The 15350-nt window shown below is 48.1% G+C and overlaps 9 protein-coding genes across 9 annotated transcripts; 5 read left to right on the top strand and 4 right to left on the bottom strand.

The window, feature by feature from the left end:
- Positions 1-1233: 1233 nt before the first annotated feature.
- Positions 1234-2601, top strand: FPRO_12448 (uncharacterized protein; the record flags this gene model as incomplete). Its single annotated transcript, XM_031224247.1, has 1 exon — positions 1234-2601. The coding sequence occupies one exon, from the start codon at positions 1234-1236 to the stop codon at positions 2599-2601; it is 1368 nt and encodes a 455-aa protein (XP_031089525.1).
- Positions 2602-3784: 1183 nt separating this feature from the next.
- Positions 3785-4966, top strand: FPRO_12447 (uncharacterized protein; the record flags this gene model as incomplete). The annotated part of the gene is made up of 1 exon (XM_031224246.1): positions 3785-4966. The coding sequence occupies one exon, from the start codon at positions 3785-3787 to the stop codon at positions 4964-4966; it is 1182 nt and encodes a 393-aa protein (XP_031089524.1).
- A 692-nt stretch (positions 4967-5658) lies between these two features.
- On the bottom strand, positions 5659-6101 carry FPRO_12446 (uncharacterized protein; the record flags this gene model as incomplete). Its single annotated transcript, XM_031224245.1, has 3 exons — positions 5659-5823; positions 5872-5995; positions 6049-6101. The coding sequence occupies 3 exons, from the start codon at positions 6099-6101 to the stop codon at positions 5659-5661; spliced, it is 342 nt and encodes a 113-aa protein (XP_031089523.1).
- Positions 6102-7015: 914 nt separating this feature from the next.
- On the top strand, positions 7016-7423 carry FPRO_12445 (uncharacterized protein; the record flags this gene model as incomplete). The annotated part of the gene is made up of 1 exon (XM_031224244.1): positions 7016-7423. The coding sequence occupies one exon, from the start codon at positions 7016-7018 to the stop codon at positions 7421-7423; it is 408 nt and encodes a 135-aa protein (XP_031089522.1).
- A 223-nt stretch (positions 7424-7646) lies between these two features.
- FPRO_12444 (uncharacterized protein) lies at positions 7647-8559 on the bottom strand (the record flags this gene model as incomplete). Its single annotated transcript, XM_031224243.1, has 4 exons — positions 7647-7725; positions 7778-8079; positions 8131-8292; positions 8347-8559. 4 exons carry the CDS (start codon positions 8557-8559, stop codon positions 7647-7649), a joined length of 756 nt encoding a protein of 251 aa, XP_031089521.1.
- Positions 8560-9720: 1161 nt separating this feature from the next.
- Positions 9721-10916, top strand: FPRO_12443 (uncharacterized protein; the record flags this gene model as incomplete). The annotated part of the gene is made up of 3 exons (XM_031224242.1): positions 9721-10097; positions 10152-10314; positions 10368-10916. 3 exons carry the CDS (start codon positions 9721-9723, stop codon positions 10914-10916), a joined length of 1089 nt encoding a protein of 362 aa, XP_031089520.1.
- A 413-nt stretch (positions 10917-11329) lies between these two features.
- FPRO_12442 (uncharacterized protein) lies at positions 11330-12184 on the top strand (the record flags this gene model as incomplete). The annotated part of the gene is made up of 1 exon (XM_031224241.1): positions 11330-12184. The coding sequence occupies one exon, from the start codon at positions 11330-11332 to the stop codon at positions 12182-12184; it is 855 nt and encodes a 284-aa protein (XP_031089519.1).
- A 288-nt stretch (positions 12185-12472) lies between these two features.
- Positions 12473-13066, bottom strand: FPRO_12441 (uncharacterized protein; the record flags this gene model as incomplete). Its single annotated transcript, XM_031224240.1, has 1 exon — positions 12473-13066. One exon carries the CDS (start codon positions 13064-13066, stop codon positions 12473-12475), a length of 594 nt encoding a protein of 197 aa, XP_031089518.1.
- A 667-nt stretch (positions 13067-13733) lies between these two features.
- Positions 13734-14334, bottom strand: FPRO_12440 (uncharacterized protein; the record flags this gene model as incomplete). The annotated part of the gene is made up of 2 exons (XM_031224239.1): positions 13734-14076; positions 14123-14334. The coding sequence occupies 2 exons, from the start codon at positions 14332-14334 to the stop codon at positions 13734-13736; spliced, it is 555 nt and encodes a 184-aa protein (XP_031089517.1).
- Positions 14335-15350: the final 1016 nt, after the last annotated feature.

The following is a 15350-nucleotide window of genomic DNA, read 5'->3' as shown; positions in this document are numbered from 1 at the left end:
GCCTCATTTCGCCACTAATGGGAACAATACGGTAGTTAATGTCTCTCACCCACGCCAGCCCCTCTTAGCCCCGCCCTGGCTTTAAGACTGGTCCTCAACACCAACCAAAAAGAGGAGCAAATCTTGCCGTGTCTCACCAGGACCCGTCTTCCCGTTACACAGAATGGAGAAAACGCTATTCACAGGAGATTATTTCATGCGTGTTTTCCTTTTTGTTCATATTGTTCTTCTTTCAGCCGCCGGAACTTGCGCTAAATGTGGGGAATATCATGCTACACGGTGAGACACCTTTGCTTTTCATCCCATGCTTTTCAAAAGTTCCGGCCGAGCCGTGTTTTTTTTGTTTTTTTTTCCAGCACGGGCGATCATACCCCTGACCTTATATTGCGGGAGGATCTACTGACCTCAATAGCTGGTTCCGAGCCATCGGATACTGTACTCAGCTTCCAACGACAAGCTTTTGATTTAGGTTGGTACGCAGAGAAACCTGGTGAAAGACTAGATCAACCGCCTCCTGAGATTACCCCATGGAGCGGTCTAGAGCCCAGAGTTTAGCTTTCGGGCACTAGAAGAGGTGATTCAGACCCTCATTGGCTCGGTTGAATCAATAGTCTCTGCCACTTCTTTCTTTGGCTTACAAAGTACCCAAATATTCAGGAACTTCTTACAGCCCTGCATGGTTGACCAATGAACAAGTTTCTTCTTTGATCTTGGAACGGAGTTTACCGTGTGTCTCTCGGTGTTTACATTCGCCATGGGTCAATCCGCCCAAGACATACTGTCACTTAACAACATGCAAGCTCGCGATGAAGTGGCTTCAGAAGAAACGAGGCTCAATTCAATTGTTTTCATCCACACCGTCAATCATTTGCCCTCAGTCTGGACCAGGATCAGAGCTTTAGTGGAACCGTTCAGCTGGGTTGGAGCTGCTCTTGCTCGGTGCCGTTGTAGCATGAGGCGTTAGCACGAGGCGTTCGCAATACAGAACGCCGCGAGGAATAGCTTCTTCACGCCTTAGAATGATGCGCATAATTCAGTATTATGACTGTGCCTGAATCTCTCATAAGTGCTGGTCTGGAACTTGGAGGAAGAATACTTAAGATGTTCGGCTTGAGCTGCCTTTGTAAGAAGGTCAAACACCGCTGAACCTTTTCCACCTGAAATCTCTCGCTCAACTTTGCGTTTTCTCCTGCTCTCATCTTCTTCCTTTCAATCTTTGAAGTACTTGTGACGATGGAAGACTTCACTGGCATGTTGACACCTTCAGTGTCTTCCTCCTCTTTCCCCTTCTTCCCAGTCACTCCTCCTCTCAGCTCCGTCCCCTCAGAGACAGACCTCACCCTCAAAATCTCTACCGATGTCACTCCCGATGATATCCCGGTGGTGGTAGTCGTTGGAGTCGGCTACGTGGGAAGACATCTCGTCAGCTCATTCTCTTCAAAGTATCAAGTCATCGGCTTTGATGTTTCCGAGAAGCGCATTCAAGATCTTCGACATGAGTTCAAGGACAACGACAACGTTAGCTTTTCACGAACTCAGAAGGATCTTATCGCTGCTACCCACTTTCTCATTTCAGTGCCTACGCTGTTGCGGCCTGATAAGACTATTGATTCTTCGTATCTTCGTGATGCTCTCAAGATGGTAGGCCAAGTCGCCCGTCGGGGTTCGACTATTGTTATTGAGAGCTCTGTTGCTGTTGGTATGACCCGTGAGTTGGTCGGGCCCATCGCCAAGAAGCTTGGTCTTTTTGCTGGCATGTCTCCAGAGGTACGTGACACCCTCACTCATCAATCTCCTCTCATCAACAAGGCGTGTACCAACTCACAACTACAGCGCGTTGACCCAGGTCGCACCGAACCCCCCGTCAAGTCGATCCCCAAGATCATCTCAGGTCTCGACGACATCCTCCCCGGCTCCCTCGATGCCATCAACCGTGTATACTCCACCATTTTTGACAACGTCGTCACCGTATCCAAGCCTGAAGTTGCCGAGATGATGAAGCTGTACGAGAACTGCCAACGCATGGTCTGTATCGCCTACGCCAACGAAATGGCTGATGCCTGTATCCCGCACGGTATCGACCCCTACGAGGTCTGTTCCGCGGCGTCTACCAAACCGTTTGGCTACATGCCTTATACCCCTGGTGTCGGTGTCGGCGGACACTGTATTCCCGTCAACCCCCACTATCTTCTTGCCAACAGTTCATTTCCTCTACTTGAAGCCTGTTCATCCGCCATGAGCAACAGACCCGCCAAGCTTGCCCAGCGTCTCATCAACTCACTCCCCATCACCGAGCGTCGCCCACGTGTGCTCGTCGTTGGTCTTGGTTTCAAGCCTGGTCAATCTCAGCTTGACAACTCACCTGGTGTCGCGCTTATTCGAAAGTTGGCTGTTTCGGGTGCTCGGATTGACCTCACTTGGGCTGATGCGTTGGTCAAACAAGAGGCTGTGCCTCAGGTTCCTCGTCTTGGTGAGCGTGATTGGAACAAGAGCTTTTTGGAGACATTTGATGTCATTGTGGTGGCTATGAAGCAGCACAACATGGACTTTCCGCTGCTCGCAAAGTTGGAGGGTGTTCGTGTGGAGAGCTGGTGCAAGTGATTGAGAACTTTCTGTTTTTGGTGATTGTTTCGTTAGCTGATGTAAGAAAATGTGTTAATTAGATTTTCATTCTGTCGCGAGATAATAGCTTAGAGTAATACGTATCTTGGCATCTTCCTCACTCCGCTTCACGAATGCATTCGATCGAGTTGGTCGCTTGACGAACTCGACTTTCCTCTCTCTCAATACCACGACCCAGGGCGGGCCTCTTGTTCAGCCATCATCGCTCTCACTCTCCTATTCCCATGTTCAAATTGGGTATCATGTGTCGGATCATGCCGCGTCTCCAACGAAACAAGACAATTCGAAACTTCATCTCGCTAAGTCAACTAAGACATATGACATGTTGAAATGTGAGCTTCATTAGCGTTATACGCTGTGCCTTTCTCCGCCAAGCGGCGGATCTTTGTACTGTATTGGTTACAAGTCATTTTTGGTCGTCTTTGACTCCCTCCCGCCAATTTCCAGTCACGCCTCGAGCTAGGAGAAGGCCGAGCTTGCTGTATTTGGACGAAGCGATACGAGATAAGTGACATGATAAGATAACGACCCTTTTCGCCAGTGTTCAGGGTAATCGATACGAATTACAAGCCAACAATTAAGCATAGCAGGACAGCCTTAGTTGAAAGTGGTAATCCTGATTCCAACTAGCCTGGATTTACGCAGACTCTCAAGCAGCTTTGGGAAAATCCACCACTCAGTATGACACTGTAGACCGTTGAATGTCTTGAAAGACGCCTTATCCGATCCATTAGCACGTGTAACATGGTTTACCGGGTATATATAGAACCCGAGACAGTTCTCTGGCTAGTAAAATGGCATCTTCTGCAATCGCCGACCACCAGCCTTCGTAGCGATATTTGGTGGCGTTAGGCCATTTCCCAACGCATGCATCACACGCAGATTTCTCTATCGCCAAGAACAAATCAACTTTTTTGACCTTTCCTGCGCTCCTTTGCGCACTTTCACGCTAGCTACCGAGCCGTTCCCAAAACGGCATAAACGATCGATAATTACGGCTCGTTAGTCGCGCTGATTCGGTGCTAGAGATGGCACTATCGATTCTTGCATTACTCGTCTCAGTCTAATATTAGATGCAACCCCCCACACAGTCTTAGTTTATTCTTTCACTTAATCTGCCCATTGACCATGCCGCCTTGATTCACGGCGATCATCGACTCAAATGGGGATTTTACAAAAACTTGTGGTTTTCGTGCTCATCACAGTGACGAGAGCGCAGGAAAATGTGACGGAGACAAAGCCTGAAGACTGGGAGGCCGACCAGTGCGATTGTTACCTGACAGACGGCATTGAACCAGAATATTACACGCAGCATCGGTTCTGGGACTTTAGAAAGCTTGGAGACTACGCTGGCATTCCGGACACGATCGCCGGAGAGAATGCATCGGCTGAAGCAGACATCACAAGCAAATACTTCAAGAAAAAGGAATGGAAGGACTTTTGGGCCATCCAGAGCTGGAGCAACCGAAGAAGTCACGACACTCTGGCTTACGGCGCGAGATTTCCCATGGTCAACTCTGCAAACAACATTTACATCCGGGCCAACCCAGATAAGAACCCAGCGTCAGAAACATACCTCTCCATGCGAACGAACCGACAACGAGACTTTCAAGTCGCATCTGAGTTTGACTCGATTGATCGCTTCCAGTTTCTGTCCATCAGATTCCTCGGTCGCGTGAGAGGTGCACCTGGCGCTTGTATGGCCATGTTCACGTACGTCCCCGCTGAAGAGATCAAGAACGTGCAGGAAGCCGATATGGAGATTCTCACGCGAGAAGACTACGATCGGGTCCATTATACGAATCATCCGGGTTACAGCATTGAGGGCGAGGTATATCCCAAAGCAACGCGGAACACAACACTCCCCGATGGTCTCAAGTGGAACAAGTGGGTAGAGCATCGTCTGGACTGGACACCAAGCCAATCAATCTGGTACGCCAACGGCAAGCAAGTCGCCAACATTTCCTTCCAAGTTCCCCGCGATCCATCTCTTATGATCTTCAATACGTGGGGCGATGGAGGTGTTTGGACACAGAACATGACGACAGGCGAAGAAGCGTACATGGAGATGCAATGGCTCCAACTGCTGTACAACACCAGTGATGCATCTGATAAGCGCAAAAGAGATGATGCGGGGCCGAAGGGGAGGTTTTTGAGGAAGAGGGGTGATGAAAATGTTTGCCGAATGGTGTGCAGTATTGATGAGGAAGATGGTGCTGGGGTAGTGACGTGGCTTTGGGGGAATAATACCGCGAGTAGTTTGTTGGCGGGTAGTGTTGGTGCGAGTTTTGGGGGGTTGATAACCTGGGTTTTGGGCTTGGTTGTGTTGGCGAGATGGATTTAATTGTTAATACTGTTTTAGTTCGAGAAAAGTAATATTGAGCGATTTGAATTCTTGTTTCAACGGGTTGTCCGAATCTTGGGGTTTGGCCGAGTTTTGGTGATGTTTGTTACCATCGCGGGGCCAAACACGTTTGAGGTTGACGCCACGAAAAGGTCATCTGAACTCCGCAAACGTTAGTGATGGTCCACACGACGTGCATGCCAACCAAAAACCGGTAAGGCTGTTGGTCTAGATGAGTAGCCAACTAGAACATGACCGACTAAGACATCGTGTTGTTAAGTGGTTACGACACGAACATCAATCAATGCCCCGTCGTCGGAAGCAGAAATAGCTAGATGATGTAACATCGCCTGCATTTAAACTTCTTGCTGCAACTAGAACAAGACGGGCTAAGATTTAGTTACTACAGTAAACTCTAAGCATACAAGCTAGATCTCGGCATAGCGATCTGGTTGATGTCTGAAGGTTACCCTTTCCATTGACGCTCCCAATACATTACCAGCCTTCCGCTCGCGATACCATCGTCGATGGCTGGCTTCTTCATGGTTAGGCCTTGATCCAAACAGTAGCGAGGTTATGAGGGTTATCAACTGCTTCATGTCTCCCATCATAGACAGTCGGTTCTTGATCTGCCATATCCAGACCAAATACATGAGTGCGCATGAGTCTCGTCACACTTTCTACCCAGCTCCTCATGCGTCTATCGGATAACACGTCGCGTCATGCCCAGCGCCAACCCGATCATCAGTCCAGCCCAATGACGTCCCATAAATCTTGCACTTGCTCTTCCAGTCCGCATCCTTGATCGTCCCATTTTTGTGCTCGTCGCACGTCCCAGTCTTGCTGTCAAATTGCGCCTAGAAATTGTTTCAGTTATGCTCAGCAGGAAATACGGATATACTCACGACATCCTTGTAGTATGACTGGCAGACTTCTTTGGTGACGTCGGGATTTGTCATCCACCAAGCGTCACTGGCGTCTTTGATATGAAGACAGCAATTATGTTTGCTGAGATCCTTTGCGTCCTCTCTGTTGAAGTGAGTTAGTTGAGGGCTCAGTACGGGATGCAGGGATGGTCATACGCGTGGACGGCTCCAATGAGCAGGCAAGAAAGAACGAAAGACTTGATGGCCATCGTGGTGCCTAAAAGTGGCTGGATGAGGTAGCGAAGTGGGTGATGTTGAAGGAGCTTGTTCCAGATGGAATATTTATTGTCAGTTCAGATTGACCGCCGGTAACCCTGATAGTAATTCGGCAGTTATCCTGCCTGCATTGACCATGCCCGATATTCTCCAATGAGCCCTGGTTCTGATACTGTCTGGACATGGAATCTCCAGTTTTCATCTTACTCGATGCTACGCTGCAAACCTGATGACGTCGCAAGCCTCTCCCGCCTTTCCGGCGGCCGATTCGCCTCAACAGGTCTGGAGCTGAGCCGCGTGTAGCGTTTCGTTGGGTTTCCCGATGATGCTCACCGCCATTGGACAGACCGCGCGTAGTATCCCGTCACAAATGCCACAACCTAAGAACAGGTAGAGCAAAGGTCTTTTGAGATGCTGGTTCTAGCCTTATATTGTAAAAAATATGTCCATCATGATAGTAGAAGTGTGCTATTTTTGCAACACAAAACAACGGCAAAGATTGAGGGTTTGAGGGCGACTCGAGCCTCAACAAAAATGCGAAGGACACATCATATCAATTTCTGTGGTCGTGACTTCAGTTAGGGTAGGGTAAGCTGAATAGAATTAACGATGTAAGCACCATGCTGTGTTGATCGAAAGTTAGGCATGATAGTGCCGTCTGTTCTTTGTTCAAGTCAAACGCTTTTGGAGCCATGAACAGGCGATGTCGAATGAACAGCTGGTGCACAGCTCTGCTGCGAACTACAAAGACAAACAATTGTGTAAGAGAACAATCCATAACGTGTTTGCACTATATAAGTCTTAACAATTCTGTGATCGATCATGGTCCAGCAGCAACTTCCACCAAGCACTATCCCCCAATCTTCACAGCAAGAAGAGTCAAGGTAAGCACCAAAATATCATTACCATGGACCACTATACCAATAGCATGACCTGCACCGACTGCATTGATCTCGCAGCCAATGTCGCCGACCTCCAGCATGCCCTGGCACTGACTAAGAGTGAAATGAAACGCCGCGAAATAAAAGCCACGGCGCCCTTCCAATTCGAAAAGAAGGACATGAGAATCATGAAACTAGAGTCTTACGTCCATCAAGCTCAAGAAGCTGAGATCAAGGCTGCGGAGGCTGCATACGAGGAGTGCAAACGACATCTCGAGATTCTCAAAGGTCTTGACTGTAAGGACCTAGAGGCGAAGAGCGACAGGTTTGATAAACTGGAGGAGGGTCTTTATGGGGCGCGGCAGCGAGTACAGGACGCTAAGAAGAGGCAGTTAGATTATCTGTTAAACTTCCGCTATGCAGAAGATGACTGAGGGAAAAGAACATATTTAATGTGATAGTATACAGTCAAAGGAGTTTGAATCCCGTTTGTAAGTTGTAATACTGTTGATGAGACAAGTTGATTGTGGCTGCAGGGTTTGTATGAGCGAATTGGTGTGTTGATTGCTAGAACTTGTTTCTATGTCTGAGTTGGTCCATCAAGTGAATGAGGACATCCTGATCCTTTAGGAATAATCCGAATTTTTAAACCCCTTTCTAAGAGCTGCAAACGCCGTTAACACAGTTTCCTGGCTTTTGGCACGGGACACTTGAGCTGCAAGACCATCCTTGACACCTAGCAGGACCAGTTAGTATCGGGACATGCCACTTCTCATAAGGTCACTTACCCCCAATTACAAGCCTTGTCGCTGCATACACCATCAGGGGACAGGCATGTAAGGCCGCTATTGCACAACTTGGTCTGACCGTCACACTTGGCCCCCAAACCTCCTGTGCTAGAACCACCACCAGAACCACCGCCAGAACCCCCGGACGTAGGAGGCCAGGACGCACCTGGCGCAGCATACTGGGTGTTGACTCTACCTGTGAGCTCCCATTGAACACCCTTGATGACGTTATTTTTGTCACCGTTTGGATTTCCGTGAATGTTGGAGTAGGCATCGATCATGATGTCGATGGATGCGGGCGTCTACGTATACATATCAGTACTAATCCCACCAAAGCTCGCCGGGTGACTTACTCTAACCCATTTGTCGTCAAAGGAATCGCCAATGTACATGAGCTGACTCTTGCCGGTCGTGGGGTCCGTGACCTTGGCTTCCAGACCACAATATTTCCTAGTCTGTTGTCTCCAGGCATCGGGGTTAGAGTTGTACGTGGCACCACCCATCGCCTTTAGAGACTGTGAAATCATAAGTAGGTGTTCAACATGGATCTGAGGTTCGATTTAGCTTACGGGAGCAAACACAGGGTCCGAGTTGTAGTATTTGTAGCCACACCAGCTTTGTCCGTTGGTTGAGTCCTGGCCCGTGGAGGCGCGGTACCATGAGCCAATGCCGGACTGAGGACCGGAAAAGAAGCCAGAGGGGACGTTGACGTTGTAGATATCCGCGACAACTGGTGTCGCGATGGTTCCGACCACCATTGAAAGGGCGATGAGAGAAGGCATGGTGAATGAAGTTTGGGGCGAGTCGAATGGTTCTACGATGTTAGAGTATTGATGATGATTGCCTTGACTTTCTCGGTCTTCCTTATATATGCTTCTCAACCTGTTGACTTAAATCTTGACAATCGGCTGAAAATTTAGGAGTATTGAAAGCTAGCTCGTCATGGTAGCAGATCATGTGTTAGCTAGAGTCTATTGCCGAATATGAAACTCCGTACCTGGCTCAGCTGCCTAGAGTGGATACATCCATCTGATTCCTCGGTCTCGCCACAAAGATCGTCCGATCAGTTTCCTCTATCATAGGCCGGTGCACCCGAACTATATCGCCTTGCCGGAATGAGCAGGTCGTATATGCAAGCATCATGCGGATACTGAACGTCGTTACTGCAACCTTTTGGTTGAAATGGTCGTGCGCAAAGGTTTCATGCATATATTGAAAGATCAACACGGTCTAGCTAATTACGGTGACCAATCAGACTCATTGCATTATTAGCATATTGGGGTACTATCTTAAAGAGGATCAGCTGAACCTGGCGGGCTAACCGAGGACACCTCCAATATCAGTTTCTGGGCTCGTATCTCTGCCATTACTCCCTAAACAGATATATGGGCAGAGCCTTATTGCACACCGCACTACCAATTCGCGCATTAGCCACCACATTCCTTATCATGATTGGTTGGTATCGGCTACGACGGCAGTCTTTAGGGCCGAGCCTGATTTTCTCGACCTTCGACATTTGGGGGCCATGATGCCGCGGTAGTCTGATAGAGTGTGATAAGGGAAATGACGTCGCTGAAATGGCGGAAGTTAAATATTCTGCGCAAATATTTCTTGGTACCTAATTGCTATAGGACGAAATCTATTTAGATAATTAAGTTGTAGAAGTTCTATGTCAACTTCCTGCCCATCCAAACACTGCTGGAAGGTTGTGCTGATCAAAGGTTACATGCTTACAGAATCCTAGAAGACTCTTTCGCGCATTCTAGCCAATGTCACCATAAGTCGGCTGTGGTGCTGCATATGCACGACATACAGCCTGAATATGCAAGACGCCGTTCACACTCATTAATTATAAATACAAGGCAAAGACCTCTAGCATCAAAGGAACGCCATGGCAGTATTGAGCATCATTTACCCAACCACTTCTTCAAAAAGCCCAAACTATGAAAGGTCCCTGTACTACAGTGTGTCTAGCGCTGGCTTCTTTTGGTCAATTGGCCGAGGCCAAGTCTGGTTCTTGGTCTGGCACCAATAACTACTTCCTGCAAGGTATGTCAGACTCCGCCCAGGACGCTTACATCCAGACCTTGTCCTCCTACAACACCAAAGTTGTCAGGCTCTGGGTCAATCAAGCTAGCAAGGGCTGCCAGAAAGGGAGCCAGATCATCAGGGATATCCCGCAGTTGGAGACTACTATCGGGCAGTACAACAAGGTAACTTTGGATGAGGTTGATAAGCTTCTGGTGAAGTTGTCGGATAAGAATATCAAGGCTATCATCTCGCCCCATGACGCCAACTCCCTGATTGGAGATTACAGAAAGTAAGTATTGTCTATCTCACATTGCAAGGACCTGCAATTTCTAACATTTGCAAGGGACGCCTATTGGGCTCGTTGGGGCGCCGGGTATTTCTATGAGAAGCAAGATGCCTTTGATGCATACGACGCTCGCCTGTCGTACATTCTCAACTACAAAGGCGCATACTCCGGCAAAGTCTGGAAGAATTGGCCTCACGCCATCTTCAGCTTCAACCTTCAAGTATGAACCCCAAGTCATCGCATTAGCTCGTATCTCTCTAACGCAGTCTGCAGAATGAACCCATGACTCCTGGACCTAGCAACTGCAAGAACGGTGATCCTTCAGGCTGGGCGTGCGGCCGTGCTACCTTCATGCGCAACGCAGGATTGGACAGCCATATCCTGATTTCCACTGGTGGCCTGGGTGGTGACTTTTCCCACGGCTGCACCTTTCTCCCCGCCGTGACTCAGTGCAAGGCCATCGATGCAATTTCCGTCCACCGATATGCGAGCGTCCCTGGCAAGTGGAGCGCCAACTTACCCAGCTGGCTGAGCCAGGCCAACGGGAAGAAGGTCTTCCTCGAGGAATGGGGAGTTGATTCGCAAAAGTACGATCAGAAGTCGTCATTCGTCTCGGAAGTGAATGATATGAATTCTGCTGGTCTGCCGAACCTGTACTGGCAACTTCTTCCACCGACATCTGGAGGCTGTAGCTACAACCCCAAGGATGATGCTGGTGATCCTTTTGGCATCTATACCAACTCTGGGGTTAACTTGGCGGGTCCCATCAATGGCGCTACCTCATCGGGGGCTGCGCAAGACTGGACTGGCAGTCTTTACTAAGCGCCGCTATTCATTCTAAATAGTGGTCGTTGGGATGTGGATTTGTAGGACGTTTTCACCTGAATATAGGCCCTGCTAGCAAGAGTGGGGAGGTAATTGGATTACTAGAGAATTGAAGCAAGTAAGAAGGAAATATTTATGGTATTTCTTGTCGCGTCGCAAACTTGTTGCGATTGACTTGCGATTTGCTGAGGCATCCATGCATGATAACCAAATGTCGGAGGCCCACCGTTGCACAATCAACCTACCACTTTGAGTAGATCCAATCATCTGCAAGAGGGGTAAAGCCATTCAGTAAATCTCGTCATGAGCTCATACAATATCCATCATTTATCACCTCTCAGCTACTATAAAGAACACTTACGGGAGTCTACATCATTCCTTTTCGCTTTGGCCGACTGTTCACCAAGATCATGAGCCAGCAATCTGTCTCCCAATCTACTGGTAACGGGAATGCAAGTCTCGGGCCGACCGTTGTATCCGTGGAAACCAGGAATGAACTGAAGAAAGTACTGCAAGATCTCCACGAGCTCCGAGCAAAACCCACGCCGATCTATCTCGATGCAATGGGAATCGCCAAAGACGAGTTAATCGACCTCAACTTATTCGTTCCATCAAACAGAACGCTATACACGGTCAACGTGAGAAAACTGGGAGATGTAGCTTTCTCGGCCGTAGGCAACTGTGACATGTCTCTCGGAGTGCTTCTTGAGACGACAAACATCCCCAAGGTGGGATTCGACGTCCGCGACATATCCCGAGTTTTATTTCACCAATTCAATGTATCACTAGCTGAAGTTCATGATATAAAGCTCATGGAACTAGCAAGTAGAAAGGACGGGCAACAGAAAAAGTACCTATCGGGACTAGCAAGATGCATCGATCAAGATGTCTCAAACGGGGATCCCGACAAAGTCCGGTGGCTCAATCCCGCTAATGCAAAAGACCTACGATTCTACCAAAAGTTCGGCCATGCACCATACTGGATTATGAAGCGGGTCGAGATATTCCCATCATTATTCGATGTTTACAACACCAAGCTTAGCAGACTGGACAGTGCATGCTGGCTGCGCCTTGCAGAACAAGAGTCAGAACAAAGAGTTCATGCCGCTAAAGGGAAAAGCAAGAAGAGAACGGAGAAAAAGAGCTGGGGTCCAGAGGTCTTCTGGGACGATCAGCAGAAGCAGACAGCCAAGGACGCCTGGAAGGAAAGCATTATGTTAAATGCGCTGATGGGGGACATTGACATTGGTAATGACGATCAGTAAATGCATATGGAATTTCATTTTATTAAAAACTAACGAGTGCGATAGTAATTCTTCAATAAATTTCGCAATTGTGCTTATTCGATGTAGACACAGCCTGATGGTCGTCAGACCATCCACAGACTCTCACGTTGATTTTAAGACAACATTGACATATCTAATTACCAGAAGAATATAGCTAGCTAAGAGGAGCGGCGCCGGAGAATCTACTATTTCTTCATTCAATCGCATCAGCCCTTTTTCCATGTTCACTGGGTCTGAAGGCTTCAACCGAAACGCATGTCCGGGCACTCAAATCATGCTCAAGTCGGTCGCCGAAATATCTGCTTGTCCATACCGCTTCAGGAACTCGAGTCTCTTGACAATTCTCACCGGCAGTCGCCCGTCTTCAGTTGTCTCCTGTCGGCCAAATAGACGTCGAGCATACCAATCCATGCGACGTGTGTAATGGCCATTGTTTCGAGTCATGCGCGGGCGACCTTTCTGGTGGTATAATTCGCAGTATCGGTTTTTGACCATTTTCTCTTGGGCTTTCAGCTTCTCATTCTCACGAATGTTATCCAGAACGGACGCTAGCCAATGCGCTGGGATGACTTGTGTGCCAAGGTGAAAGTAGAGGATCATTTTATCCTCCTCAGTTAGGAGAAGCGAGTCTCCGGTACAAACAACATCGGCTTCCTGGATTAGTTCAGAGCGTATGAGCATCAGTTGGTCGATCTGCCTGCCGATTCCCTCCTTGAACTCCCTGTTTGCTCTGTCTACCTTGAAGCGAAGCTCATAGACCCGAGCGAGGTCTTCTGCAAAGGTGGACACGCGTTGTTTGTAGTCTTGTCGCAGTTCCGACATGAACTTGTTGCTTCGGAATGGCAAGGACTGGTCAGACATATTGATAGTTCTTTGACGGGAAGATCTCAAGTATTGTAGATCGTATAGATTGCGGATGCAGTAGGATGTTATTGAGAGTTGATGTTGGATGATTGTGTTGGCCTGTAGTGGTGAGATAAGATGAGGTTGTGGACTGGATGTTAATAAATCGAGATTCGGCGGAAATAGAAAGTCTTTCGATATTTATACAAAAAATACAAGTGATCCGAACAATAAAGTTCGAATCCGTACCAGAGAGCACTGAACAGAATGGCTTCTCGGCGTCTCATTGTGTAGGGTCAATTTGAGCAATCTGAACATCAAAAGTTCTTCTCCAACATCTGTTGCCATTGGGGCACTTAGGCCTACGCTCCACTGAAGAGTCCCGCCACAAGGTGCTGCCAGTGTTCAGTACAGGGGGGTTTAGTTATGCCCAGCACAAGGCCTTAGGTGTTCAGCTACGCGTCTGTGCGATCTATATTGTCTAAGGAACTAAAAGCGTCAAGCTCTTCTCTAAGCGATAAAAGAATTAAGTCAAGTTTACGATGAATTCTGTAGACCCTTAGATTGAACTTTTCTAATACTTAGAATGAAGATCTCAACTTTTGTTGCACAGTCATGAATGAACATGGTATGTCTCCCAATGCATTGCCCCAAAATGAAAGACACCATCTTTCCTAACTCTATTTCACGCCATTTCTTTTTCTTCATAAGACACACTCTCGTTACAGCCATTTTCTCGCATTGGGTCCAAGCTGGCCAATCTCTCCTCATACACGCTCATAAAATCTTCACAGGATCGTTTCAGCTGCACGTTGGGAAACGAAGGTGCGTCAATTTCCAAAATCTCATCAATGTCCCTCGTAAGCTTCTCAATATCATTAACCGCAGCGATCATTTTCTTTGTCGCAATGCCTAGAATATCTAACTTGCTGAGAGCCTCCACAGCTTGTCTGTACCCAACTTCGTGCTTACGTTTGTGGTTCGGTGAAGCCTTTTGCACACTTGGTGTGTTTTCTCGCATGTGCACACTACAGGTCGTCAGTTAGGCCCACGATGGATCTTTGGTAATCTCACATTACCAGGAGAAACAGTTCGAGACATGTCACCTGCATCCGCAGATCGGGCATGAGATCGGCTGGATCCTGGTTTAGAAGTGTCGTAAGCGCGGCGGGTGAGATGGTAAGCTGGGGTGGGGATATGCTTGTCAGCTTTAGCTTCTTGGTCAAGCTGGTGCTTGGAGAAGAGGGGGTCGATGCCCTCTTTCGAGATGAAGCGAGGGTCGACATGGCACGAATGCAGACAGCTGGTGAGTCAGTTTGCTCAATTGAGTCTTAGATCCTTACTTATAATTGCTCTTCTAAACTCAAGTCGATCTCATGGCTGATGGTTACACGAGTAGGCTATCTCAATAGCCTGCGTACTTTTCTCTGCAAGCCGTGGAGAAAACTTGGATCTGAAGCAAATCATACTAGTGAGATATTGGTGGTCCACTGCAGCAACCCGTTTACGGGCCGCAATTCCAAAGGAAGTCGGACCAAATGGATGTTATCCATTGGAGGAAACTGGCGTACTCCAACGCTGATAAGTAAGCATAATTCTCCATACTTGAGACACTTGGTGGGCTCTCCAACCTCGTGGCACTGAACACTACATCATGTGGCGGAGAAAGTGAGACTTGTGTCGCGTAAAATTACGAGACCTCGGTGCTGGGTATATCTTGGCGAGTAAGACGCTTTCTAATTGGGCACTGGACTGCGCGCTGTCACTGCATATGCAGCTACAATGGCGTTGTCACGTTTTCTCTCCGAGATATCGATTCAGAAAAGTGATGAGATATGTCTCAGATGCACGATCAATGGATGCACATTTCTTCAGACCGGATCAAGTACCTTTTTCTACAGACGTGGCGGGTAATTGGTCACCAATGAAAACATCGATCCTCACCGAATCAACTTAGACATGCAACTATTGCAAGCTCATGGAGGTGCAGCACTCGTCAAATGACCAATGCAGGTAGTACACCTATCAGCCAAAGGACCAGCCCAGTTAGACAGCGTAGAACCTCGAAGAAAGTCACCACGGCAGCTGGGAATATGAGCGCAGTTGTGAGTGCGGGAAAAGGCTCAGAGCGGGGTTCTTAGACAGAGCTGAACTGCGCGATCAGGGTTCCTCATTTGTAATGCCATATCCTCTCGTGGCTGGCTGGCCACTGGCGGTGAGGACTTGTGGCTGGACTGGGGTTCGTCGGAATCACGAGTTGCCGATACAGTTGGGTTACACAAGACTCGTCCTTTTCTCCATG

This window comes from Fusarium proliferatum (genome assembly GCF_900067095.1).
Source record: "Fusarium proliferatum ET1 genome assembly, contig: FPRO_scaffold015, whole genome shotgun sequence".
NCBI classification, from domain to species: domain Eukaryota; kingdom Fungi; phylum Ascomycota; class Sordariomycetes; order Hypocreales; family Nectriaceae; genus Fusarium; species Fusarium proliferatum.
Note: the sequence above shows the minus strand (reverse complement) of the source record. Positions and strands in the feature narration are given on the sequence as shown.